Source organism: Convolutriloba macropyga, chromosome 2, assembly GCF_964194025.1.
Source record: "Convolutriloba macropyga chromosome 2, txConMacr16.3, whole genome shotgun sequence".
Lineage (NCBI taxonomy): Eukaryota > Metazoa > Xenacoelomorpha > Acoela > Convolutidae > Convolutriloba > Convolutriloba macropyga.
This window is the reverse complement of record NC_134469.1, coordinates 68,005,801-68,033,063: the sequence shown is the minus strand read 5'-3', so window position 1 is coordinate 68,033,063 and position 27,263 is coordinate 68,005,801. Positions and strand designations below refer to the sequence as shown.

The following is a 27,263-nucleotide window of genomic DNA, read 5'->3' as shown; positions in this document are numbered from 1 at the left end:
AATTTCAGAATTTTTTTTTGCTTACGAGAACCAGTTTTTAGTATGGGGAAAATTTGCATGCGAGATCAGAGCCTGTTTTGAAATGTGATTTCTTCTGCCGGATGGGGAGTTAAGAAGCAGAGAAATTAAGCGTCCCAATCATGAACCTACCTCCATGACAGGAACAATATCACCCTTATAGTACAATTCATGACTTTTGTACTAAAATTCCATTTCTTTTTACCTTCCCAATAAATCATGTACCGTTTTAAGTATTCCAAAATTTAAGATAATTTTTTTCACGTTCGTTTGTAAGGTTATAAATAATCTTCCTTATGCTCAGTTTTTTCATATGGAAGCGGTAATTCACTTCATTCAAGAGTATTGTTTTTGATTTCACACACGGACGAAGAACGTTCTTGAGATAAACGGGATGCTTGTAAACCTGCAATTAGAAATTTCGTGCAAATCATCTGGATAAGAAGAGACCCTCACAAGTCATTGAGAGTGAGATACATTTGTTTTTGTTGTTGTTTTAGATTCCCAGTTGAACTGGAGGGGCCTGTGCCCTCGCTGTCTGTTCAGAAATTTATCCAGTTTTTTTCTGGAACTCCCACAGTTGCAGCATAGCTGCCACTTGCAGACGTTGTTTTCGGAAAACTGATTTTCCACGTGCCACCACATAAGATTGATGATTCTGTTCTTTAGTGCAGCTTCGCAATTAAAGTCGACATTTTCATGTATTTTGTTCACTACTCTAGCAGTTCTGTAGACAAACTCAGTCCTTCTTCGCTCATTTGTGTTTTATTTAACTTCAGCGTTACTTGCCCTCTGTTGTTCCATGATTGAATGGGTAGGTTGATTTTGTGCTCCTCAACTTTCTTGTAGAGTTTCGAAAGGAGCAAAAGATCGTTCAATTGAATGAAGAGGGGTGGAGGAAGGACATTCAGTAGTCTCAACTGAGCTTTGTCACCACGGTGGGGTCCGCACACGCATTTCAGTACCCGCCTTTGAAAATTTTCGAGCTTCCGTTGATCTGTTCTAGACTGGTACGCGCAATTCAGCCCGTAGAGCAAAACAGGTAGTATGACTCATTTGTATAGTCGTAGTTTCACTGAGAATTTGACATTGAAGTCAACGTTTCTTCTCAAGCAGAAGAATACTTTATTTGCTTTCTCGATTCCTCTGACATTGATTTGATCCAGCCGTTTAAAAGAGACAAGGTTACCGTCGGCTTTAATTACAATGTTATTCAAAATATCAATTTCTGTGGAGTCATTGGCAATCTGACCGTTATTTAAATCACCGCTTTCGGATACACCAGTAACAATAAGTTCCACTTTGTCGTCATTAACTCGACGAATGTTGTCATTGATTTGGTGGACGCCGGGATATAGCTACCGAAGCAGGATCCATTTCAGTAACTTTTTCAATGACCTTGGGTTTCCCACATTTGAAATCTTCAAATGAATCAAAAACGCAGGTCATTTTAGCATCGGTGGTGAAAATATTGCTGCTTATACATATATCGCAAAGCCATACAATTTCTGGAGGCATAAAGCCATTTTACTTCACTCATTTTCAGAGAGACACAAACGACTCCGTGATACCAATTGTTGCACTTTTCGCCACAAATTGCCGACATCGTTTTTCACTGGCTTCTTTCAGGTGGGACACTTCGGGTTACTTGTCCTTGGCATAGTATTCAATACATTCAATAATATGAAACCTTGATTTTTCAGATGTTATGTCAAAGAAAATTTTTGGTATCATAAACACTCCGAAGACAGCGACTAATGACGAGAAGCACTTTTTCGGGGCACAGAACACACCAGTGTTCGATATCCCCATGTTCAACTTTCAGCCGAATTGCGATGACATGCAGTTGAGTGCTACAAAAACAATATCGTCATTCTCTAGTAGTCGTGATCTGCTTAAAGGTGAGAAAATAAAATCTTAATTTAACTAACACATCTGTAAATATAAATAGAAGTCATCTGCATGTAAGTTTGCAGTGCCAAATGAGTGCAACAAGTTACCGTTTCAGTTGAAGATTATTAATTGTGAACTTGAGTCTAGAAGAAAACTAAAACGTCTCTTTTAATTTGCTGCACTGGCACTGTTGATTTTATAAATAGTACCCAAAAACAATAATAATAGAAATATATATAGTTTCGATAACCCTGTGTATATGAGATGGATCTTTTCCATATGTGCAAGCTTAGTTGGTGCATATTAATTGCAATACCACCCCAAAGACGGACGTCCCGAATGCTACGTGCTCTGTAACGGGGGGGGGGCACAAACGGAAAACATCATGGAGATTACGGTCAGTTGTCACATATTTAGAAATTGGTCGTTTTTAAATTTTTCAGTTCACTGTTCACTGAATTGAGAAAAATTATTATCTGTACCTTTCATCACCCCCAACCTAGCAGATTTTATGCAACCCACGAACAAACGACGATATGACAGTTTTCTGCAATGACGCGTTTTTGAAACTTGGGGGGGGGGGGGGCTGGCGCAAAACTTACTGAGAGGTCAATAACAGAAAATATCCAATTTTTGAAACAAAAGATGTTCACCTAAAGTGGTCTTCATAAACCCGTTTGTCGTACGCCTTTATAGAACGTTACAGTGTTAAAAAACATGATTCTGATGCCCAAAAAAGTTGAAAGTAAGTTGTTAAGAATTTCAAAACAAGCTGCTGTTTTGTTGGTGCGTCCATGGATACGAAACTAAGTTCTTTTCTATTTGAATAATAATGAAAACTTTGGATTTAGATCTCGGCCTCTCTAACCTTAATATTGGAAAATTCTATTGTATATATGTAGTTCTATAACATGGTTAGTTTTTTCTTTCCTTTGCAATTTGTACATTAACATATTATTCTCCAGGTGTAAAAAAATTTAGTGCTTGTACTTTTCACGTGAAGTAAGGTAGATATGAATGTAGTGGATTTTAATGCTTTTTGTTTAAAAGTTTTTTTTGAGAAAGTCGTGAAGAAGAAGGGTGAATTATCATGCATGCATTCATCGAAAAGCCGGAATTGCATTTCTTCGGCCTGAAGCTGAGTTTTCAAAATTTCTAGTAATCTTGGCTTGTGTGCTTGAAATATCTGTTAGCAAGGTTTGTTTGGGGCTTATCAGTGTCAATTTGCCAGACTTAAATATAGTGAGTAGAAAGATATCATGCAGTTCTGGAGATAATTTATTAGAATATAATCCTAATGAAGGACGGATTCTTGTTAACAAAACAGAAGCTTTCAAGAAAAACTTATGGAAGCGCGTAATGAACAGCCCATTTGCAAACACCTTAAAAGCCTCAACAAATCTGCAAGCTGACCCAAACTAATGATGAAAGGTGTTCTGGAATTCACAAAAAAATACTTAACTCAATTCTTTCCTTCAGTCTTTACTCCAAAATCAGACTTCAATAGAGACATTCGAAAGACATTCAAACTGAGAACCCAACATTCACAATTTTCTGTGTCTCCAAAAGACACGTCTGAGATTTTATCGTCTCTAGACGTAGTCAAGTCACGTGGAATGGACGGTATAACAGCCTTCTTACTGCTAACATCTCGACACATCAGTTCTGCCTGGAATACGATGTTCAAATATGTGAAACGCCTGCGTACGATTTGCAAGAGCTGGAAAATTGCAGCTGTAACCTCAATTCATAAAAAAGGTGATCGGAAGTTCAAAATTACCGACCCGTTTTACATCTGAACATAGTCGGCAAAGCTTTTGAGAAATGTTTGTATTCTTGTTTCTACCAACATTTTGAAAGACCATTTTTTTTGCAAACAGCAAGATTATAAAAAGGGAAAAGCAGTTTGGACCTTTTTGCTGAAACTTTTACGGCAGATCTATGATGCGGTTGACAGTGATATCAAATCTGAAATTGTAGATGTTTACACGGCTTTTGCGAAAACAGTTGATGGAACTTGTTGATCAAGGTTGCCAGTATTGGTCTTGTTGGTTGTCTGCTGGAAGTTTTCATTGAATATCTCAGACAGAAAACAGTTTGTACGAGTTGACAACGTGTGCTCAGAAGCTTCATATGTGACGAATGGTGTACCGCAGGGACCTCTGCTCGGTCCACTTTATTCTGCATTTTTGTCAACGATCTCCGCGAAGCGCTTGTTTTCACAGAACCATTTTTTTGCAGACGATCTTGAACTGCTGTCAGAAGGAAATGCCTTCCGGAACTTCCAAGATCTACTCACAGTAGAGAAATAGTGAAATGGAACAAAATTGGCCTAGCCGTAGACAAATGTGCCCATGCTGTTTCAGGGAGCTCAGGGTAATAGACTGCAATCAAGTACTGCCTGATGTTGATTTTCGACATGAAGTTTCCAAATCGCCGAAGAGACGCACTGAGGGGAGACGAAATGATTTCGTATTTGGAACATACAGAATAGTAAATCAACTCGTGAAACACATTGATGTCTGTCAACCTGCAGGACTGAAAAAAAATCAAATTCTGAACATCATTTGGAAATTCGTCAATGAGGTTTTTTCTGAAACCAAAATCTACACGTGGAAAATCGCTGGTGATTATAACACATGCAGAAACAACAGGACAATGTTTTAGTAAAAGCGATAGGGGCCAAGTCCCCTCAGCTACGATCTGGAAATCACAACAATGATCCGTAGTAGAGACAAGTCTGCCTTGCTTGGCATCCCTAACGTAAGGTATAACTGATAATTGGAGCGAAATTGGTGGTGTCGGCGTTCTTGTCGTTAACATTACAGATTTTGGTAATATCCTCTTCATTTCGTTAAAAGGCTTTAATCGATTTTCCAACATGCTCTGAGCAACTTTGGCTTTTTAAGATTATGAGTCCTAAATCTTCCATAGATTAACCACTGCCAAAGAGTGGAAACCAAGGCGTCCTTTTACAGGAGCGAAATTTTGTCTCGGCTGGATTTAACTTCTTTAGGTTCAGATCAAACGATTTGCATACGTTCCTGAGGTCAAATTCAATTTGAAATGGGATCGATGGGAATTAGTTTGAAATCATCTGCGTATCAGCGGTTGTCAGATATGACAATTAGTTAAGTCGTTAATAAAAATTGTGATGCGTAAAGGTCCACGAGTGCAACCCTGTGGCACTCCGCTAGTTATTAGAAGCTCTGAGACGCAATCGAAAACTTATACAATTTGACTTCTGTTCTTGAAATGACGTCGAACTTCGATAATTTCAAAAAAAAAATTTCCACGATTCGAAATGAGACCATTTGTATTTGCAACTGATTTCCTTTGTGGAAATTACTTTGTAAATCTGTAAAGAGAAAGTTGCTCTTCTGTATCCCGATTATCAAAATTGAGGTAGAGTTGGTGTAGACTTTCGGTGTTATTGCTTTTCGTTGGGCCGAGATACAATTGGTCGAAATTTGTTGAATTTAAGTCATTTGTCCTGAAACTAATCCTGAAACTTGAAGGCTAATTGCGCGGGCGCTGTAATTTTAAACTTTTTGTTTGTCTCCCTCTTCAAACAGAAGAACAGTGATAGCGGTTATTTGCGAAGTTCTTTTGAATGGGAAGTTTTGCAATATACTGCTTACAGGAGACTGACTGAAAGTTTTTTTTTAGAAAACTGGCTGGAGAAAACTTGGTTTTTTAGCACCCATAAAACATTTATAATCTACATTAAAATTAATTTTCCCTCTAAATTAAATACCGCGCCTCCTGTTCGAGGGCAATTCGGTTGAGGTTAGTCGGTTTATAATTTGCTTTTGGTATAAAGAAACAGTATGCCTCTACCTCTACTCATTTTTTGCAAGACATCATTAACCAGAATTATTCAAGCTTCTGCTTCTTTAGATTTATGAGACATTTGAAGCTGCGTGACCAATTTTTGTATATCATTGTATTAAGTCTTTGACGAGTGCGGCCTGCTGGTGCTAATTTTTCGTGAACATTTTTTAGAGACAACTAAATATTTTAGATGGAGAACGGATCCATAGCAGGCGGAATTCTGTTTCGGACAGCGAACAATTGGATGACATTTACTCCGGAGCTCCTTTGAAGCTTGCGGACCCTCATGAGCACCGAGTTAAAAGGCGGCATCACTCTGGTGGCAGTCATTTGAGTGACGTATCACCTCAGCAGCCTATAGTGGCCTCTGTGGAACTAAAAACTACTTTTGAGAATGACGACTTGGGTTGTTCGCGTACTCTCTTAGACTCACTTGAGAATAGTTCTGTAGCTTCTGATTTAAATTCAACCACTGACCTCGAGACCACCACAGGCAGCAGTTTCTTCACGGAGAAGACATCATTTGACGACCATGATGACGATGTGACGAGTGTTGTGGATTTCGATTTAATGGATAACGAGGAACTGAATGGGAGTTCAGCACTCCCAGATGCTCCTAAAGGAGGGAAAAAGACCCGAGGAAGGGTGAAGATTAACATTGAACTCATCAAGGATAAAGAAAGACGGTCAACGACATTTAGCAAGCGCAAGAATGGAATCCTTAAAAAGGTTATTTTTTGATAGCCGCACAGCGTCCTTATAATGTAAGATATATTGATTTATAGATTTTTATGCAAGCTTGCCCGATTTTGTCTAATTTTTCTGTTTTGTTTTTTGAGGAATTACTAGAAATTTTTTTTGTGCACTGTCAGGGATCCTAATTTTCTTTCACTAATTGAATGATTTTGTGGCGTGCAGCATTTTAAACTCGGCAAATTTTTTTGATAAGTGTCCTTTCGCAAAATTTTTTGACAAATTTATTGCAAAATATTTTGTTTCCAATTTTTGAACTATGTTTCTACATTTTAATCTATACCAGAGGATAGTTATTTTTATGCTGATGAAGGAAATCTAATTGTTTTGTACTTCATTTTTTGAAATTTTATTTTAAACTTTCTAGAATCAAGAACTAGTCTGTTTTTTCATGATTTTGTTTCTGTCCTTGTTCTCCACATTCTAGCATGTATCAGTATTTTATTTTCCTGAGACCTAAGTTTTCATCAGCTCTGCTTGTACCAGTTGTTAAAAAATATTTAGCCTTAGATTTTTTTGTTTGCAATTGATTTCATTAGACAGTGCAGCACTGAGAATTTGCTTGAAATGCGGTTTAAACATTTTGACTGATAATTACTTTTTACAGAATTATTGTCTTTTTCGTTATTTTGATGATTAATTTGAAGGTTTTTCAACTGTTCCGCTATTTTTCAGTCTTTTGCGATTTTTAGTCTATTATTTTGTTTAATTGAAATTGTTAATTGAATTTAAGACTATGACTGTAGGCTCTGTTTATTATGTAGGATGCAACTTTCTTTTTCTAAAAGGTTGTCTTTAATAGAATTTGACAAAAAAATGAGAAATTTCTTCAAAAATAGAGATATTAATGAGCTTATCGAGGTTTGGTTGTTATCTTGTGTTTGGATAACTTGTTTTCATTGCTTGAAACAGCGGGTTTCGTTTTTATGTGTACTTGTACTACATGGAAAATAAATTGATCTTTCCTAATTTTCATGTTAATTTTTTCTGGCAAATTTTTTGTTTGACTTTGCATTAATGCTTTCTGCAAGGAGATATTAGCTATTTGAAAAGCCAGTTCTTTTGGAAGTCATGCTTTTGAGTAGTCTCCGGAATTCTCCGGTTTTTCGTCAAGATTTTTATTACAACCCTATGACGTCACAAACTGCTTTTCGTTCATTTGTTCATGCAATTTCAATTTTAGTTGAGCAATTTTTTTTTCTTTTGCATGATTAAGTTTTTAATCACATGTAACTTACCTGACTCACAAATGACGTCCCCACATTGAGATGGACTTGTCTTTACTTTAATTCAAAAAGATAAGGTCAAATGAATGTGTCACTGTATTTGAAGGTTATTTGAGAGCAGCTAATAGAGGTAGCTAAAGCTAATACAGGTAGCGGACTTGAAATTTTTCGCTGTAATTTTAAAGTAGAGTGAGAAAATGGTGTTTTAACAAGAATTCGCTTTCTCGCTAGTGGTTTTTTAATCTGATTTCTTTGGAAATGGTTTTCCCATTTCACTGTTAGTCCGTTCTAGGTCTGGTTGTTTATTTAGTCAATAAAAATTCTTTGAATTGTACGCCAGGACTTGTCCTGCTATGTTTTTTTTTAAATTCGTGGTCTACATCGATGGTTCTTGCGTCCTGAGTTCTTGGGATTGACTTTTCAATCTCAGTGATTTCTACTGCTTTGCAGTTAAAATTTGTGTGCGTAACGTCATTTATTCTGCTTTTAGGTCAATTGCGTGACTTACCTCACTCAAAAATGACTTCTGAACTCGCTTAATGAACTTTAAAATTTCGGAACATTTGCTAGTTAAAGGTCAATTGTGTGCATCTATGTAGTGCCAGACATATATGCCCTAATTCTTGAGTATTAGAGTCTTGAGTTTTTGATTTCGAATATTAATTTTGAAAAAGGTCTATTAGGGCTTTTTCCTTATAGAGCATTTGTGTCTAATAAAAATGACAGTCCGAATCTAACCAAAACGTCTAATGTTCTATGAAACGACTGGTGGTCAATCTGTCTATCTTATTTCTTTTGTTGTTTCGTTTCACGGAAGGCCACAAGCGTCTATCTCAGCTTTTTTCCGTCCGGTAATCTGCTGGCTATTTTTTACTGTTTTTTAAGACTGCAGATCTACGAAGCTATTGTAGCTATTTTCTGACAATCAGCCAGCTAGGTTATACAAATGTTACATAGTTAAGTTTACAGCAGAAAGTTATCTGTCAGCATACATTTACGAAAAAAAGGTATAACAGATCAGATTATGGACACAGCATGCGATTTTTAGGTCTATGATGAGTCTGAATGGAATATATTGCAAGAGCAGCTTGCTATGAGTATGGGATTTTTATTCGGAGTATTATCCAGAATTAAATCCGCGTTGTATACTCCAACTGTCGAACAGGCGTTTTTTTTCTATGGAACTATTTACAGTTGTACACAGTTTGTTGTTGTTGTAATAAGTTATGAAATTCGGGAAATATCTCAAACTTATCAGCAGGAAATTTATAGGTATTTTTCACAATTTTATTTTTTTTTCGACTTCAAATTTCATTAAGGAATAGCCAGACAGCGATAGCTGGGTCTATTTTTGGCCGTCTCTTGATTTTTTTTACAATCCAAGAATTGGATTGTATTGGTGCTCTGTCTTTTCATAACTGCGAGGCTGTACGCTGAGCAGAGCTATATTGCGGTGCTCCTGTTTTTTACAATTTAAAGTATTTGAATTGTATTGGGGCGCTGTCTTTTGTTATATGATCTTTTCACAGTGAGAAAACGGTGTTTGAACAAAAATTCGCTTTCTCGCAAGTGGTTTTTTGTTCACATGCGGCAATTTCACTTCGATTTTTACTGTTTTTTCGATTTTTTGGATCGGATTTTTTCTAAATGGTTTTCCCAATCCCTTTCATAGTCCGTTCTAGGTCTAGTTTTCTGTTAGTCAATGAAAGTTCTTGGAATTGTACGTCAGGACTTGTCCTGCTATGTTTTTTTTTATTTCGTCGTCTGACGCTTTTTTCGCTTTAATTTGTTCACACAGCAAAGCTGAAAAAGTCAAATTTTCTGGATGAATTCTTGTCACTGACGCATTTGTGCGCGTGACGTCTTTTCTCACTCTCTTTAGCCAACGTTTTCATCTCATTTCAGATTTTCAAATCTCATTATTTTTGAGCATACTTGACTCACCCCACTCAATAAAATGACTTTAACACTTTAAAAGTTAAATTAAATTTGATTTAGGTCAAAGTCAAAAGAACTCATATGTGTAATAAAGGTCCCTAATAATAAGGGTTCTGCGGAATGAATTTGAACAAGCTTTTTTAAATTATCGCTAAATGTTTTGTTTTCATAGCTTTTTGAGCGGCGTATATGATTTTTTTCATATCTGCATCTGTTTCTATCTATTATACGGCACGCAAGTCTATTTTGTGTGCAGCTATTCCGGCAGTCTGCCGGCTATGTGTCTTGTAAGATGTTTCAACACCTTTTTTTATGACTTCGAGCTTTAAAACGGGAAACAGGTTAAGCTCAGCGGGCTTCAAGTTTATTTAGGGGCCCTTAGCCGCATTCAGTAGTCCTTCAAGAGCTTAGAGTGGTGAAGCTACTGGGAAGACCGTAATTCAAGGTTAACAGGTCGTTTTTTGGAGTTTTTGAGCCCAAAATGTTGAAATTTTTTTGTGTTTTTTTGTCTTTTGGAATTCTTTCCTGGACCAGTCTAAAATTGGGGCTAATTAAAGTTGATAAAGGTCTTTTTCAAGAAACAAGTTCTTTTTATGACTATTTTAAGAGCCATATGTTTTGGTAATCCAAACAAAAACACCCAATTTTAACCAATTTTCACTTTTCTTTTCAAGTTTTTTGAAAATGTTTTGAATTTGTTGAGCTATTCAGCCTTGGTGTCAAGGAACCTGCTCTAGGTTTTAATAATAGGTTACCGCATAGTTTCAATAGAGGCAATGGAATTGTTTACAACTTTAGCAATTTTTTTCATAAAAATTTCAATTTTTTTGCAAACGTTCTGACATTTGTTATTTTTTTTAGTTTTTACAGCGCCAGGGACCACGAAAACGCCTCTGGGGTTTGATAATAGGTCACTGAAAAGTTTTAATTGGCCATGGAATGGCTTTCAACGTTTTAACATAACAGATTTTAGCAATTTTTTAAATAAAACATGCAATTTTTGTCATGTTATAGGTTTTTCTAGCCTCAACGGCCAAAGAACCTCCTCTAGAGTTTGATTATAGGTTAGTGCATAGTTTCTAGTGGTAATGGATCCTTTTTCAAGATTTTTATATTACAAAGTTTAGCCATTGAATTTAATTTATTTTTCCCCAGTGGCCAGTGAACCTCCTCTAGGGTTTGCTAGTATGTTACTGCATACATTCCAGTGGCAATGTAATAGTTTTCTTGATATCACGTGTTTTTGCAGTTTTTTAAAATAAAACTTGCAATTTTTTTCAATTTGTTTTTTTGAAAATTTTCGAATTTTTTGTTTTATTGCCCCAGGCTCTAGGGTTTGTTGATAACTTACTGCATATTTGTTTGAGGTAATGGAATGATTAGCACTATTTTAGTAGCACTAGTTTTTGCATTTTTTGTAAAGTTCAAATTTCTCAAATTTTCTGAAAATTGTTGTTCAAGGTTCATGGATCTTTGTGCCAGTGAAACTATTAAGGGCTCAAAATAGTGATACTGGATAGTCTATGGAGACTATGAAATGGTTCTGGAGATATTAATATCACGAATTTCAGCAAGGTTCTTTAAGATTTGCTAATTTTTTCAAATTTTCTGAGCTTAGCAATCTTTACTGGCCATCCAAATTTTTTGTCTAGTTTTGCAGTTATGTTTAGAAACTGCAAAATTTTAGAAACTTTTAAAAAATTTTTCACTTCGCTGTTTTTAGAAGCATTTTTTGCGATTTTGTCTACATTGTGGCAATTTAATCTCTTTAAAGGCTTGTGCGTTAGTTATGAGTATATTGAATTGTGTCATTTCTGGCATTCAGGGTAAAAGCTTCAATAATTTTAGCAATATTTTTTTAGTTTGTTTGATTATTTTAGTTTTTCAACTCTTGAGATTGTGTCTTATTGGCTGGCATTGTACAATTGATCTGCTGGTGTTTTTCACTCAATTGTTTGGATTGTATTTCAGGACTTGTCCTGCTATGTTTTTTTTTCGTCGTCAAGATTTTTGTTACGACCATATGACGTCACAATCACTTCAAATCTGCTTTTTGTTCTTCTGTTGATGCAGTTTTAACTGAATTGCGTGTGCGACGTCATTTCTCACTCTCAGTGGAGCGAGTTTTTTGTTCATTCGCATGACTAAGTTTTTGGTCACACATGACTTACCTCACTCTCAAAAATTACTTCCGACTCGAAAATTGCCTTTTCTTTACTTTAATTCAAAGAGATAAGGTCAATTGAATGTATGTGACTGTAATTGAAGGTTATTTGAGAGCAGCTAATAGAGGCAGCAAAAACTTTATACAGATTCTTAATCAAAATGTGATATCTCATCGTTTAATTGTTTTTTTTTGAGACTGCAGATTTACGAAGCTATTTCGGTTGTTTTGTGGCAATCTGCCCGCTATGTTCTATTTGGTCACTTATTCAAGGCTGATAAAAACTGATAAATGCTCTCCAACGAAGTTTTAACCAATTATTATTGACGGGTATGTCTTCTTTAATGCAATTTTTTTTACTTGACCGTTTTCTTCTGGAATATTCTTTCGATTTCACTTCTCGATTGACTTTTTCACGCTTTATTTTTGGAATCGAATGATTGAAATTGCTCTCATTCAGAAATTAAGTCTGGTTCTAAAATAAAAGTAGTCGTGAGCGATTTCTAAACTTGGACCGTGTAGCTTAGTCGTCAATGTCGCTGATCCTTAACCTGGAGGTAGGGGTGGAAGCCCCAGCCTTTTTCGGAGGTGTTTCCACCCATAAAATTCATCGCCCTTACATTTGTTCGATAGCAATTCGGCTGTCGTTAGTCGATTTATGTTCCTGGTTGTCATCGGTTGATCTTGTTACCTTGAAAGTATTGTTTCCTTATGACCACTTTTGAATTCTCCCATTTTAGCTTCCCAGCTTAGTGTTCAGATAACCTGTAGCCCCCCGTCATGGTAATATAGCATTAAGGTGGGCTATATTGGGGAAGACCACATTTTTGCGTGAGCTGTCGTTTTTGTTTGTTTGATTGATTTTTTTGGCGTAATTTTCTTCTCTTTCTATATCAACGGATCTCTTTGAAGGTTTTGAATGCGTTTGGGACAAAACAGCTGTCATAACGGCGAAATTGTTTTAAAAACTGGTCAGTGTTGTTTCTTCTCTCCGAAACATAAATTTTAATTAGTTATTAGTTCTCAAGCAAAGTTTGTAGCAATTTTATTAGCCCTGCTGGTTTTGTTTATGGAAGTTTGCTCACTAGTACATTTTGCCTGATAGGTTTGACATTGGGCTTTTTGACTTTACCTTCTCAAAAATGCAACAAAAGATAAAGCCCGAAGTTCACCTTCCTCACTACCCTCCTTTCCTCGCTCCAATAGTGCCCATCGCCACATTTGAGTCACGTACAATGTACCCGATTTCCTACTGCCTTTCAAACTTTCTACTCTCTGTTAAGCTTAAGTCACCCTTTTTGGCGACTGCTAGCTACTATACAAGTCAACAGCTCGTCAGTCATTTGAGAGCAATTTGCCCGACGATATATATTTAAGTCGTTTCATAATTTGCTTCAGATATGACTGCTCTTGATAGTCTAGAAAGGAGCGACGGTTATTTCTGGTGATCTAATGGCTTTAAGACCCCAAAGGAGATAATCATATCATTTTTTCAGGCAGCTTCTTGATTTTTGGTCACACCAGTCTTGTAAGGAGCAGTGGTTTTTTGGAATTTATTTTATTAAGTTTTTCAGGTTATGTGAAAAAAAACGGCGTGAACAATTTCGACAAGAGTAATAAATATTTTGTTAAACTGGGACAAGTTTAAAACGTTTTTTAGCTCTAAATTATAGTTTTTTTTCCGTTTTATTGGTTTTTCCAGTCTTACAGCATTTTAGCTGTTTTCTCATTTCGTGACATGCCTTTGTTTATGCCTTTTCTTTCATGCCTTTGTTTATCTATTTAATTGCTCTCGAACGAAGTTAGTAGCTATTATTGGAAACGTGTTGGTCTTTTTTCGTGTAAATTTTTTGCTTAACCGCTGTTATTGTGCTTTTCTTTTAGAACATTCTCCGACTCCTCTAGTGACTTTGTCACGCTTTCGTTCTTCATTTTTGAGTGATCTCTTGCTCTCACTCCGAAGTAAAGCTTGCTGTTAAGATAAAATCGATTGCAGCTTAGAAACAAGAAGGGCCTGATAGCCGAGTGGGCAGTTCTGGTGTTGAGGTATCGGGAGGTCAATGGTTCGAATCGTGGCTTGGTTTTTATTTTTGCACCCATAAAGAAATTTATCTAGGCTACAGCCCTGAATTGAATTAAATTGCCTCGCCTGTCGTTCTAGAGCAATTGTTCCGACATTAGTGGGTTCTGTTTATTAACTGCTTTCAAATATAGATTGAAGCAATCTTTGCAGTCGTGTTTCATTTTTTGGCAAAATGTTCTCTCGGCTGTTGTTATATTTTGTGTTAGATTGCTCTTTCGCTCGCTACGAGATTTGACTTTGAAAAACAGTATAATTTGGTAAAGCCTAAGAGCCTTAAGTCTGTGCAGATCTTTTTGAGCTTTTTTGGTTCTACATGTACATACAGATCACCGAAGCTGCTATCGAATTAGAATTTTGTGATTAGAAGGGTAATTTAAACTTTGTTAGGTTTGGACGACCCCTAAAATGCTTCTTTTAAAAAAAGTGTAGCTGGCCTACCTAAAAGTATATACTTGTAGATACACTTTCGGTGGCTGTTTACTCCATTTTTTGTCGGCAAAAAATTGTCTGCATTAGATTGAATAAATTTCATTAAATAGCGAAGTATTTGTTGTTTTCAATTAAAAAGGTTATTTTTGAATATGAAGAGATAAGAGAAATAGGCTGCTCCTCGCGCTATCTTTTTCCGTTTTATATATCTTCAAAATAATTTCTGCCTGCTTCTTTACATTAATAGCTACAGTGTTATTGTTTTTGAAAGCGGAGGCAGTAGAAGTCCATATATTGTTTCTGCTGTTTTCAATAATTTTTGTGACATTATCTAGTTCACTAGATAAGGAGGTAATGTTGCTTAGTTTTCGTGAGCGAAATTTATAAGTGGGTAGGATATTATTTATATTCACTCTCATAGTGCAATTTTTTGCTTGGTCGATTTTTCTTCTGACCCTTTTAAATTTTCGTCCTCAAAACTTAACTTCAGTCCTGTGGTTGTTTCTATGCGATTTTTCGATTGACCAATTTTTTGTCCGATCCTTTGACTTTTCGTCCTCAAAACGGGATAAACAGGTTAAGCCCGGTGGTCATTTGGTGGCTGAGCAGCACTCTTAGAGCCTTACGCCTTGCTAGTCTCTAAGTATGCGATTCACCAGAACAATTTTGAGGAGACAATTTGAAACCCCTCCCCCTCTCGTCCACAACCCTACCCTCATTGTTTGACCCCCGCCCCCTGATGCTAGCATTCATAATACCGAGCTGGCTGCTACCGAAGTCAACTGTTCCGCGGTCGGTTGAGAGCAATTTTTCCGACGATAGTCGTTGTTATTTCAGATTTGCCAATCTTTTCTGTAAAATCTCTAATTTCTGAGATGGTGGAATACTTCTTTTGTTCTGGCTCAATTGCGTTAAGGAGCAATTGGTCAAAAAGGCAATCAGAATATAAACACAATCATGGTTGAAAAATGAGTGCTGAGGCGGGATCAACCTTTAAGGCCCAACCAACCACTCATCCTCATTACTCAATTTGCTTTAAATGCATTTACTGGGTTTGATGTCAATTGTTATCAGTTCTGTTTTTGTTATTTTCTTCCTGAAAGTAGGACTGAGCGTAGTTATCATGTAAGACCGACTTTGATTTTGGGATCGTTTCCGTTTGTGCCCCCACCCCCAGCTGTGGGTGCATATTATTTATTTGCACCCCTCAGACGCACGTGCCATATTTTAACATAATGATTTACTATGTAATGTCACGTGCTCTGTAACTGGGGGGGAGCATAGCGTACTTGGGGGGGGGGGGGCATAAACGGAAAATTTTCTGATATTGGTATATAGAATTTTGTGTGTGGAACAATATTGTTTGAAGAAGTTTGAATTGCGTCAACTTGCTTTTTTAAATCGCAAAAGGTTTAATAGCGGCTACTTCCCGTCAATCTGCTGGCTATTTTCGTGCAGCGGCGTGTCAATTGAAAGGCTTTCGATGTTTCCCAGGATTTTGGTTCTGTTGAGACAATAACATCTCGAACAACGTTACAATTTTCACATTAGGAAGAAAGTTTATCTTTTCTAGGCAAAAGAACTGGCAGTGTTGACTGGTGCCCAAGTGATGTTGCTGATAGCAAGTGAAACGGGCCATGTGTACTCTTACGCCACGGATAAACTGAAACCCATCGTGCAGGGCACCGAAGGTGAACAATTGGTCCTCAGTTGTCTGAAAACGGCCCAAGATAACCCGCGCTCGGACAAACAGAGTCATTCGAAACCAATCAAGATGGAGGTTATTCCCTCCCTGCCGACAGAAACAGTGAATGGAACTGTGAACTCATTCAAATCGAGACTGGACAACTCTTTCGCTCAGAGCAAGATTGTTAGTGGACTTAATTATACGTTTCACTTGTTATGTCTATACGTATTAAAATTATCTGTAACTGCTGACGCTGAATATGATGATGCAGTTATAGATTTTCGCCCGACTGCTTTTCACCTATTTTGTCTGATGTCACCGGTTACAATTGTTCAACTAAAATTCAATAAACTAACTCTTTAATAGCCGCCGTCAGCTTCTCAAACGACTATTATTTAGGCGCCCTCCTTTTTTTCCAATTCAAAGAATTTAATTTGTATTAGGGCGCTGTCTTTTTTTAAGATCTGTTCACACAATTTCATGAATTTTGAAGTCAAATTGGAGTAGTGATTTTGGTCACGCCGAAACAGGAAGTGAAGCGAAAAAGCGAGTAATTTTGCGGCGTGAAATTTTTTCGCTCTAATTTTAAGTAGTGCGAAAACGGTGTTTGAACAAAAATTCGCTTTCTCGCTAGTGGTTTTTTGTTCACATGGGGCAATTTCACTTTGATTTTTACTTTTTTTCAATTTTGTGGATAGGAATTTTTTGTAAATGGTTTTCCCGATCCATTCATAGTTCATTCTATGCCTAGTTTTTTTGTTTAAATCAAATTTTCATTTCTAGCTTGTGGTTTTCTGTTCACATGCGGCATTTTGACATTGAGTTTGTTTTTTATCTGATTTTTTTAGAAATGGTTTTTCCAATCCATTCATAGTCCGTGCTTTGTCTAGTTTTTTGTTTAGTCAATGAAAATTCTTTGAATTGTACGTCAGGACCTGTCCTGCTATGTTTTGTTAATTCGATCACCTTTTGTCAATTGTTACCTTTTGATCACGTTTTTTGTTTTACATAAGTCATGACTTTCACTTTTGACTTCTGACTTACCTCACTCACTGTTTCAACTGAATGGTTTGTAAATGCATTCACTCAATGAATAACGCAAGATAGTGAATACAGTCAAGGTCAAAAGAGCAAAATCAAAAAAGACAGGATAAACCGATAAAGCCCGGTCAAGTCATTGAGAATTAGGTTATCAAAGTTGACATTGGTATTAAGCTTATTAGCTTTCAGTTTAGAAGCTGAATTAAGTGTAGTTTTAGAATCCAACCGAAACTGCACGCCGAATTAGAACACTTTTTGACACTGGAAAAAAAGAAAATTTTTTCAATTTATATCATTTTTCTTCTGTTTTAATCCCGATGTGCATCAAGCGGGTTTTTATTGCTCTCGAGCTAAGTTATAGTAAACTTTTTAGTCTTTTATGCAAAATTTTTGCTTGACCATTATCTTTTCTTTTGCGTGATCTCTCAATTTCTCTTCCATTCATGAGTTTGAGCAGCTGAAATCAAGTGGGAGTAGTTCCACTAAATGTCAAATGAAAATTGCACAAAAATTGGTGTAAATCACTTTGACAATTGTTATAGTGGCATATAATAACTCTTATGACGTCATTTGAAGCCCCTCTTAGTAAATTCATTTACTCACTTCACCGACTGAAGCAGGCTGCAGTAGATTAGAGCTCCCTCCCACTGGTTTTTCGAGATCATTGCTTCCAAGGTTAGTCGGTTATATTTTTTCTGTACTTCTGATCGTTTTTTTTTCTGACCATTTGATTTTTTGTCCTTGAAAACCTGATAAACAGGTAAAGCCCTGAGGGCATTGATTTTTCTTGCATTAGTTTATGGTCTGAAGGGCTGTTCTTAGAGTTTGACACCTAACTCGTTTACGGTGTTGGTCTGGCTATGTAATGTGATTCCTGTAGTACCCACAGGGTAGATATGAAATTTATTCTACCGGCTATGTTTTTTAGCTGCACCAAATTTGTTCACGTTTTGCATTTTGTCATTTTACATATCTAACCTAAGTCCCTCTTACCTATCTAACCTATCCCCATTGAAATTTTCAGATAATCTTTACCTAGGCGAAAACTGAAAAAAGCGATGAAATCGGTGTAGTTCTGCCACTTAATGATGGTGTAAGTAACCTCTAATGACGCCATTTGAAGCCCACCGTGGTGAATTTAGTTACGCCTCCGACTGAGGCAGGCTGAAATAGATTCGAACTCTCTCTAGTCGTTCGAGAGCAAATCTTTCGACGTTAGTCGTTATGTTTAATAGCCGCCCTCATCTTCTCAGCCGGCTATTATTGCGCTCGTATTTTTTTTTTAACTTCGTCAAATTTTTTTCGCTTTACCATTTTGCCGCTGTTTCGACATTTTGCGTGAAATCTTTTTGACTTCTCTAGGCTAGTTTCTCTCTTCTCTCATTCTGCTAAAAGTGAATTTGAACATCAGTTGCTACGCAAAGCAATTCAAAATGAACAGAGTCGGTATAAAAAATTGAAGTCAGAAATAGAAACGGGATAAACCCATAAAGCCCAATTTTAGATGCCCGCTATTTGGACGTCGTTCCTATAAGTCTTAGTTACCACCTCTAATGCTTATTGGTGTTGATAGTAGCCCCTGTAGCCTCTCTCTAAGAAACAGAAGTATGTTCAACTACGAAATGCCATCAAAATAAATCGGACTTAAAAAATATTTTTGTACAAAAATCTTTTTTTTTCATAATATTCTATTCGTTCAATCCCAATCATGCTTATTGGAATCAACGGCGGCTATTTTCCGGAAATCTGCCGGGTATGTTTTTAATTGAGCTCCAAAAAACTTTTCGAGTGACGTTTGTTTTTACGCTTGATTTTTGGGTACTGTAACTTGCATTGATTCAGAATTCAGGCTGCTCTTTTAGTTTGTGATGGCTAACTGCTAAAACAACGCTAAAATGGGATTTTTGTCTTTACCATAATATTGAGCTCCGTAGCGAAATGATACCCCCCGTGACTGAGTTAAGACTGCGTTAAGTTTGACCTCCTCCCCCAACTCACCACACCCCCACTCACAATTCACTTCAAAGACACCTACTCGCTCACCACTTACCCCTCGTCCACCCTCCTCCACCAGGCGATTAGACGCCCCCTCCGGCTTTCCAAAACAACTCACCATCCCAGCTCACCAGTTGTGGGAGCTACTCACCCGACGCTAGTCGGTTATGTTTAGATTTTTAATAGCCGCCGTTGGCTTCTCAACGTCTAGTATTTAGGTGGTTTCCTTTTTAATAGCCGCACAGCGATAGCTGGGGCTATTATTGGCCTTCTCTTGGTTTTCTTTTTATTTCGTTGTTGTTACGACCATATGACGTCACAACCACTTCAAATCTGCTTTTTGTTCATTCGTTCATGCAATTTAAACTGAAGTGCATGCGTTACGTCAAAACTATATCTGCAAATCACGCAAAACTGTCTTCACTTTATTTCAAAGAGATTAAGTCAATTGATTGTGTTTGACTCTAAGTGAAGGTTGTTTTAGAGCAGCTGATAGAGGCAGCAATAACTTATACAGATTCTTAATCAAAATATACCTTCTCGTCCTTTAATGAAAGAGTAATTTTTTGGTCTATCTTTTTTTTTACTGTTTTTCTAGACTGCAGATCTGCAAAACTATATCTGCAAATCACGCAAAACTGTCTTCACTTTATTTCAAAGAGATTAGGTCAATTGATTGTGTTTCACTCTAAGTAAAGGTTGTTTAAGAGTAGCTGATAGAGGCAGCAAAAACTTATACAGATTTTTAATCAAAATATAACATATCAGCCTTCAATTAAAAAAGACGAATTTTTTGGGTCCGTCCTTTTTACTGTTTTTTTTGAGACTGCGGGTCTACAAAGCTATTGCGGCTATTTTCTGGCAATCTGGCAGCTATGTTTTTATTGTGGCGTGCCTTTCGTTCACTTTTTTCGGTTTACATAAGTGACGACTTACACATTTGACTCCCGGTTTAACTCAATCACTGTTTCAAATGTCAAATGAATGGATTTTAAATTCTTTTTGCTCATTGAATAGCGCAATTCAATAAATACTGTCAAGGTCAAAAGAGCGAAATCAAAGGAATCGGGATAAACGGATAAAACTCTTCATTAACTCCTGGTGCATAAGGTTATGCAAGTTCATTAGAGTGATTGCTAGCTGGCATTAGTATTTATTACGCTTAATAGCCTTTAGTTTAGAAGCCGAATTAAGGAAAGTTTCAGAATGTAACTAAAATTGTACACCAATTTAGAACATTCTTGACACTTAAACCTTCTGTCAATTTTTATCTCCTTTTCTTTTCTTGTCTCAACTCCGATATTTGTCAGGAGTGTGAATGGCAGCTATTTTCTGGCAATTTGCTGGCTAGGTTTTTAGTATGAATTACGAGTCGTTTTTTCAGTTCTTTTTCGCATTTCTTCATTTTTAATTGCCCTTGAACGAAGTTCATAGCAATTATTGTAAACGTGTGTCTTTTTTTATATACAAAGTTTTTGCTTGGCGGTTTTTAATTTTCGAGTGACTTTTACGCCCTTGACTTTTTGCGTTTCGCGTGATCTAAAATTCTCTCTCAATCACAATTTCAAGCAGCTGAACTCAGTTGGCGGCAATTTAATACTAAAAGTCAAATGAAAAGTGCGCCGAAACTGGTGTCATTTTTTACTTTAAATCTTAATAGTGGTATATGTTAACCTCTAATGTGGTTGTTTGAAGCCCACTATTGAACTTCTTAGTCCCATTTAGGCTCGCCTCCCCTCCTCTCCCTTTTCTTTATAATTTGGGCTAGAAATGGTTCCAACAGTCTGTTTTTGCTATAGACAGTAATCTGCCGGCTTTGCTTTTAAATTATAGGTTTTAGCCGTAATTTTAAGCGAGATTCCGATTACAGAAAGCTTTTTATTCTGATGCAATCAAAAGAATGGACTCCGTTCAAAGAGTTTATTTATTCGTTGTTTACTGTTTAATTGCTCTTGAACGCAGTTCATAGCAATTATTGTAAACGTGTGTGTCTTTTTTTTTATGCAAAATTTTCGCTTGACGGTTTTGACTTTTCGAGTGACTTTTACGCCCTTGACTTTTTGCATTTCGCGTGATCTAAAATTCTCTCTCAATCACAATTTCAAGCAGCTGAACTCAATTGGCGGCAATTTAATACTAAAAGTCAACTAAAAAGTGCGCCGAAACTGGTGTCATTTTTTACTTTAAATCTTAATAGTGGTATATGTTAACCTCTAATGTGGTTATTTGAAGCCCACTATAGAACTTCTTAGTCCCATTTAGGCTACCCCCCCCCCCCCGACTGAAGCAGGCTGCAATTGATTAGAGCTCCCACTAGTCGTTCAAGAGCAATTCTTCCGACGTTTAGTCGGTTATGTTTAATGTGGACAAAGAAAGATCTATTTTTAGAAATTTGCTTTTCGATTTAATAGTCGGGAATATTAAATATGCATTATTTGGTTTTGCATTCCCAGATGCTATTGAGCTCGTTTTATTTTAACTATTTCTTTTTACACCCATTCTCATGACTTTTGAATGAATTATGTCAAAATGAAATTAATTTGAGGTGAATCAAACTTGAGAGTTAAGAGAGTTTTGAAAGTTTCACGCCGTTTTTGCCGTTCATGGATATTTGCGACGTGTCATTGAAAAGAGTTGGAAGTTAACTAATTTGGTTTTTGACCGGATCCGAGCTCAATTCTATAGATCATTGTACAAAACATTGTCATTTGAAGAACAGTCTTCGTGCATATTCAGGCATCGATGTTTCTTAAACCGAAGTTTTGTGTTTAGAACCGTAAACGGAAGTTAGAAGAGCTGCGGGATATGCGCCATGACGCCAACAAATCGGTAAGTAAAAGTAAAGCATCGATAAGTCTTTCTTGGCAGTTGTCTATCAGTTTGCTGTTGCTTTTCTGTAATATCTTATAGAACAAGTCAACTGAACGCCAGATGTTTTTTTTACTAGAATGTACGCACCTGACTAATGTAGAATTTTGCTGCAGATATTTAAGACCACGTTGCTTCTTAAGTTATAAACGATGTCGATTTTAATATAAATGTTAGACTAGACATTTCATGAATCCCAACGTTTTGTCATTTAAGTAAAACAAGACGTTTCTCAAATTTGTCAGAAACTTCTCCTTGTTCTGAGAGGAAAAGCTCTTTTGATTATCAATTTTTCGAAGCCCATACCAAAGCTTTTTGTCAGTAGGAACCGACTTTTTCATTTAAAATAAAAACGTTTTGGAACCCTCATGATGATGTAATTATACCAGATCAAAACCAATTGCGTTTTCAATTAGTTTAGAATAAACTGACTAACGTTGCATAAATGGCTCTCAGATGAATGGCCTGGCAATTAATTTAGAAGGGGCGTGAGCTAGAAAATTTGTTAAGATGCAAAACTTCTGACTAGAGACTTGTTCAAAACCGCAAGTTGACAGCAAACACTAACCTAGATGGGCTATTCAAGGTCAGCTCTCACGGTCGGTTTTATTTCGTCAACAGACATAATTTATAAATGCTCGCAACTGAAATCACTCAGAAAAATTCAAGCGTGAAAAGTCACTCAAGAAGTGAAATTGAAAGAATGTTTTAGAAAACGGTCAGGCAAAAGTTTTGCATAAGTAAGGCACACATGTTTAAGTGCTCTTAAAGTTTGCAGGAATTATTAATAGCGCCCGTCAGCCTCTCAACGGCTATTATTTAGGCGCTCTTCTTTTTTACAATCATTAGAATTGGATTGTATTGGTGCTCTGTCTTTATACAATCCAAGAATTGGATTGTAGTGATGCTCTGTCTTTTTTGTTTTGATGTTTTCACACACTTTCAATGACTCTTGTCTTTGAAAACGGAATAAGGTATGGCCCAGTGGGCAATAGGTTTTATTCTTTCAAGTGCTTAGAGTGTTGCAGCTGCTGGAAAAGACTTAATTAAAGTTTAAAAGGTCATTTTTCGGAGTTTTTGAGCCCAAATTGGTGCAATTTTTAATGTTTTTTGTACTTTTTGGAAGTTTTGTTTGATTAGTCTTCAATTGACGTTTGTCAAAGTTGAAAAAGGTCTTTTGCAAGATAATTGCATGTTATTGCCATTTTATGAGCTATATGTTTTGGTAATGCGAATATAATCACGAAAAATTATATTAAATTTTGCAATTTTTGAAATGTTATCTTGGCCAGCCTCAGGGCCATAGGACGCCCTCTAGGCTTGGGAAAAAAGCATGATTTCCAGTGGCAGTGGAACGGTTTTCAACATGTCGCGAATTTTAGCATCTTAGTTTGTCATTTTTGAGTTTTTCGAGCTTCAGGGGACAGAAAACTTCCTCTAGGTTCTGATAGAGTTTTTTTGCATAGATTTTTTGGCAATGAAGTTGTTTTCAACATTTGAATATCACGAACTTGAGCATTTTTTGTCAAAATTTGTAATTTCATGTTTTTTTTGAAATGTTTCTTTTGTTCACTTTTTTGTCTCAGTCGTCAGGTAACCTCCTCTGGGGTTTGCTAGTTTGTTGCTACATAGTTGCTATAGGCAATGAAATGGTTCTCAACTTATCACGAATTTTTGCTTTTTTTGGATAAAATTTTAATATTTTTCAATGTTTCTGAAAATTGGTGTGATGATCCTAGTTTATCAATCTTTATGACACAATGCAACTTCTTAGGGCTTGAAATTGGGTTATTGGATAGCCTCTGGAGACAATGAAATGGTTCTGACAAAACTAATATCAAATATTTTAGCAAAATTGAATTAAGATTCGCAATTGTTTTCAAATTTGCTGTTATTTTAGTCCTTTTCTAAATTTACCAATCGTTACGGGCCAATTAAGCTTTTGTAGGTCTTTGAGAAAGGTTACTAGGCAGGAGTAAGAAAGTGGTTCCGGACTTTTAATTTTGCGAAATTGAGAAACTTTCTTCAAGTTTTCCCATTTACATTTTAAGTATTTGTCATTTTTCTCTCTTTTGGCTTTTTATTGGCGAATAAAGCTCCAAGGATTGTGCTTTAGTTATTGGGTATTTTTAATTGGATCATAATTGGCCTTCAGGGTAAAAGCTTTAAGAGTTTTAGCAAATGTGATAATTTTGTTTGGATTGTTTCATTTTTGTTTCTCAACTTTTTCTTTTTTGGTGGGGTTGTTCAACAGCTCTGCTTCTCAGTAAAGTAGTTCTTTGTTTATCGTTCAATTCGTTGGACTGTTTTTCAGGACATGGCCTGCTATGGTTTTTTAACGATGTTTTCACAACTTTTTTTCATGACTTTGAGCTTTCAAAACGGGATAAACAGGTAAAGCTCAGCGGGCATCAAGTGTTTTAGACCTTAGCCGAGTTTAGTAGTCTCCCAAGTGCTTAGAGTGGTGAAGCTACTGGGGAGGACGGAACTTTAGGACTTTTGCGTTTTTGTTTTTCGATTTTTTAATGGACCAGTCTGAAATTGAGATTTGTAAAAGTTGATAAAAGGTCTTTTGCAGGACGTAATTACTTTTTATAATCTTTTTAAGAGCTATAGGTTTTAGTACTTCAAACACAAACACACAAATTTATGCTAATTTTTACATTTTTTCACGTTTTTAAAAAAAATTTGATAAAATTTAGCATTTTGATGAAGTTTGCCAAATTTGATTTTTTAAACATTTTGTCATTTCTTCCATTTTTTCAGGCCTCGGTGCCAGGTTCAATAATAGATTACGGCAAAGTTTTGAGAGGTAATGGAATGGTTTTCAACGTTTTTACATAACGAAGGCTAGCTTTTTATGTAAAACTTGAAATTTTTTCGATTTTTTTAAACCTTTATTGTCCTTATTCAAGTTTTTCAGCCCCAGGCGCCAAGAAACCTCCTCCAGGGTCCGATAATAAGTTACTGAATAGTTTCTAGTGGCAATGGAATATTTTTCAAGATTTTAATATTACCGATTTTAGCAGTTTTTCTAAGGAAACTTAGTCCTGTTGTCTTTCTAATGCAATTTTTCGTTTGGCCGATTTTCCGTCTGACCCTTTTAACTTTTCGTCCTCGAAAACGGGATAAATAGGTAAAACCAGGAGGGTGTTAAGTTCTCTTATAGAGTTCTTAAGTGCGATCCACTAAAACTGAAGTGTGCGTCTAAATTTGAAGTGTGCGATCCACTAAAACTGTTTTTGAACAAACATAAATTCAAAGTGTTGAGAGCGGTACATGGAGTTTGACCCCCCTCCCCCTGCACTTCACGCCCACCATCCCCATCCATGCACATCGTTCCACCCATAACCCGATGCGCTTGATTTTGCGTTCGGCTGCTTGGGCAATAAGGAGCATTGATGTATTCGTTCGGGCAGTCAAGAGCCTTTCTCAGGATTTGGCTATTTAGTTCATTGACACCTATATTTTATAGCAAAAGAGATTTATTGGCCTGTCTGTTATGTTTTGTTTCCTCAAATATTGCAGGTACCTCTACCTAACACATACCACCCAACTTTACAGCAGCAAAGTGCGAGCGATTTGGAGAACTCTCACGTCCAGATGACTTCATCAAACACTTCGCAACAGATTACTCAAAATGGACTTCAGCTTCAAGCCCCGCCAACGGGCAAAAATGTCAACAAAACACTTCAGTATCAGCCAGTTCAAAATTTGTCATCACGCACTGTGACGCCACAGATTTTCATCACAAACCAGCCTACGGTTGTTTCTCAGCAGATGATAAGAGCAACCGATCACCAAATCCAGTCTTACCCATCTGCTGGTATATTAGATTCTGCTGTAATTGCGAGAAACGGAACAATACAGCGAACTACAGCAAGCGATTCCAACTTGCTACAAGCGTTCGTTAACAATTCGCTGCTGCATAACAACAGTCAACAAGGATCTGCGTTGAGCGTGGCGAGTAACCAAAGGCCTAGTTCTGTAAATCCCACACCACAACAACAACAGTATTTTGTCGCTTCTTCATCATCGTCGTCAGAAACTTCAGGGCTTCCAAATGCCGTCAATTTAACAACATTGCCTACGGTCCATTCTGTGCATTCCATCTCCGACCAAATTCCCAGGATCAAGGAAGAGTTCAGCCCTCAAACTCAAATTGTGACATACCCTTCTGCCGTGGATACCACCGGCAACAACTTAGTGCCTGCTGCTACTTCCAATGGTGGCTTAATATCCGTGAGGCATCTCAACTTAGATCACATCTCATCAGCTGCAGTAGCCGCAAACTTGGTATCCAACAATCAAGGAACAACCGTGGCCTTCCCCGTGACAACCGCAACGAACCTACAAGTTATCGGAGCGGTGCCTCCTCCTCCTCGGATACGCTCTGTCCCGCCAGTCAGTAATAATCACGAGGCTCCTCTCTCCCCAACTAGGAGTTAATCTCATTTCAGTCAGAGCTGTAAATTGTTTGAATAGGAAGAGCTCACTGTCAATGTGTCTTTAGGACCTCAACGTATTAAAATCAATAAAATCAGTTCGCAAAAGCCCCCTCTGTCCTCGTGAACCGAATTTTTGAACAAGATTATCGTGTTTAATGAAACTAATACCGGTTAGCGCACTGATGATTTTATGCATAGCTTGACAAGATGTTATACCTAAGTTTACTTAATTTCCAAGTAAGTAGTAAAAAGCGTTTGATATTGATGGTTATATTCTGCTTTTGAGGGAATGATCTGCGAACCGTACCATTCAAAGCGTTGCCATATCGAATCTCATATATCGACTATAAATGAAGAAGGCAGATTTTTGACAGTGAGATCATGTTGATAATTTCTTGACAAATGCACATTAGTTTAAGTTTGTCGCTAATTCTTTATTTATCTGTTTAATTTGAAATTGTTTTTATTTTCAACTATGCAGAGCATTATCTACTTTTCACAAGAAAGCATATCGGATTGGGATCAGTCTTATTTATATGATAATTTTCTTCTGTTACTTTTGATGCGTCTGCTGTAATCCAGTGTATAATAGATTTATAGATTGAATCCTCGACTCAACCAATTTTTCACAAGATATGTCCCCAATATATGACATTTTGTTTACGTGACTCTGATGAAATCATTGAGAAATTCTGGCATTCGTCGCCAACTGCTTAGCGGTTCAAGATGTCAGTCAGAGCTTTCAAATCAATTTAGCAGAGTCAGGTAACCTTGCTTGAAACACGCTCCTTTGCTAGTTTTAAAAACTGGCACAGAATATAAGAAAATTTGTCACTCTAGAATCTGAAACTGCAGCGATATGGCCTTTTAAAACTTGAATGTGTGT

The 27,263-nt window shown here is 36.8% G+C and overlaps 1 protein-coding gene across 1 annotated transcript; it reads left to right on the top strand.

Moving 5' to 3' along the window:
* The first annotated feature begins 1,725 nt into the window (after positions 1 to 1,725).
* Positions 1,726 to 26,460, top strand: LOC142335419 (uncharacterized). The gene is made up of 5 exons (XM_075383898.1): positions 1,726 to 1,919; positions 5,936 to 6,474; positions 15,912 to 16,208; positions 21,834 to 21,890; positions 25,458 to 26,460. Exons 1-5 carry the CDS (start codon positions 1,727 to 1,729, stop codon positions 26,376 to 26,378), a joined length of 2,007 nt encoding a protein of 668 aa, XP_075240013.1. The 5' UTR covers position 1,726; the 3' UTR covers positions 26,379 to 26,460.
* The last annotated feature ends 803 nt before the right edge of the window (positions 26,461 to 27,263 follow it).

Coding starts and splice junctions, on each gene's coding strand:
- LOC142335419 (XM_075383898.1), top strand. CDS start 1,727: ATGTCAAAGAAAATTTTTGGTATCATAAACACTCCGAAGACAGCGACT. Junction 16,209..21,833: donor CTTTCGCTCAGAGCAAGATT/GTTAGTGGACTT, acceptor TTTTGTGTTTAG/AACCGTAAACGGAAGTTAGA. Junction 21,891..25,457: donor GCCATGACGCCAACAAATCG/GTAAGTAAAAGT, acceptor CAAATATTGCAG/GTACCTCTACCTAACACATA.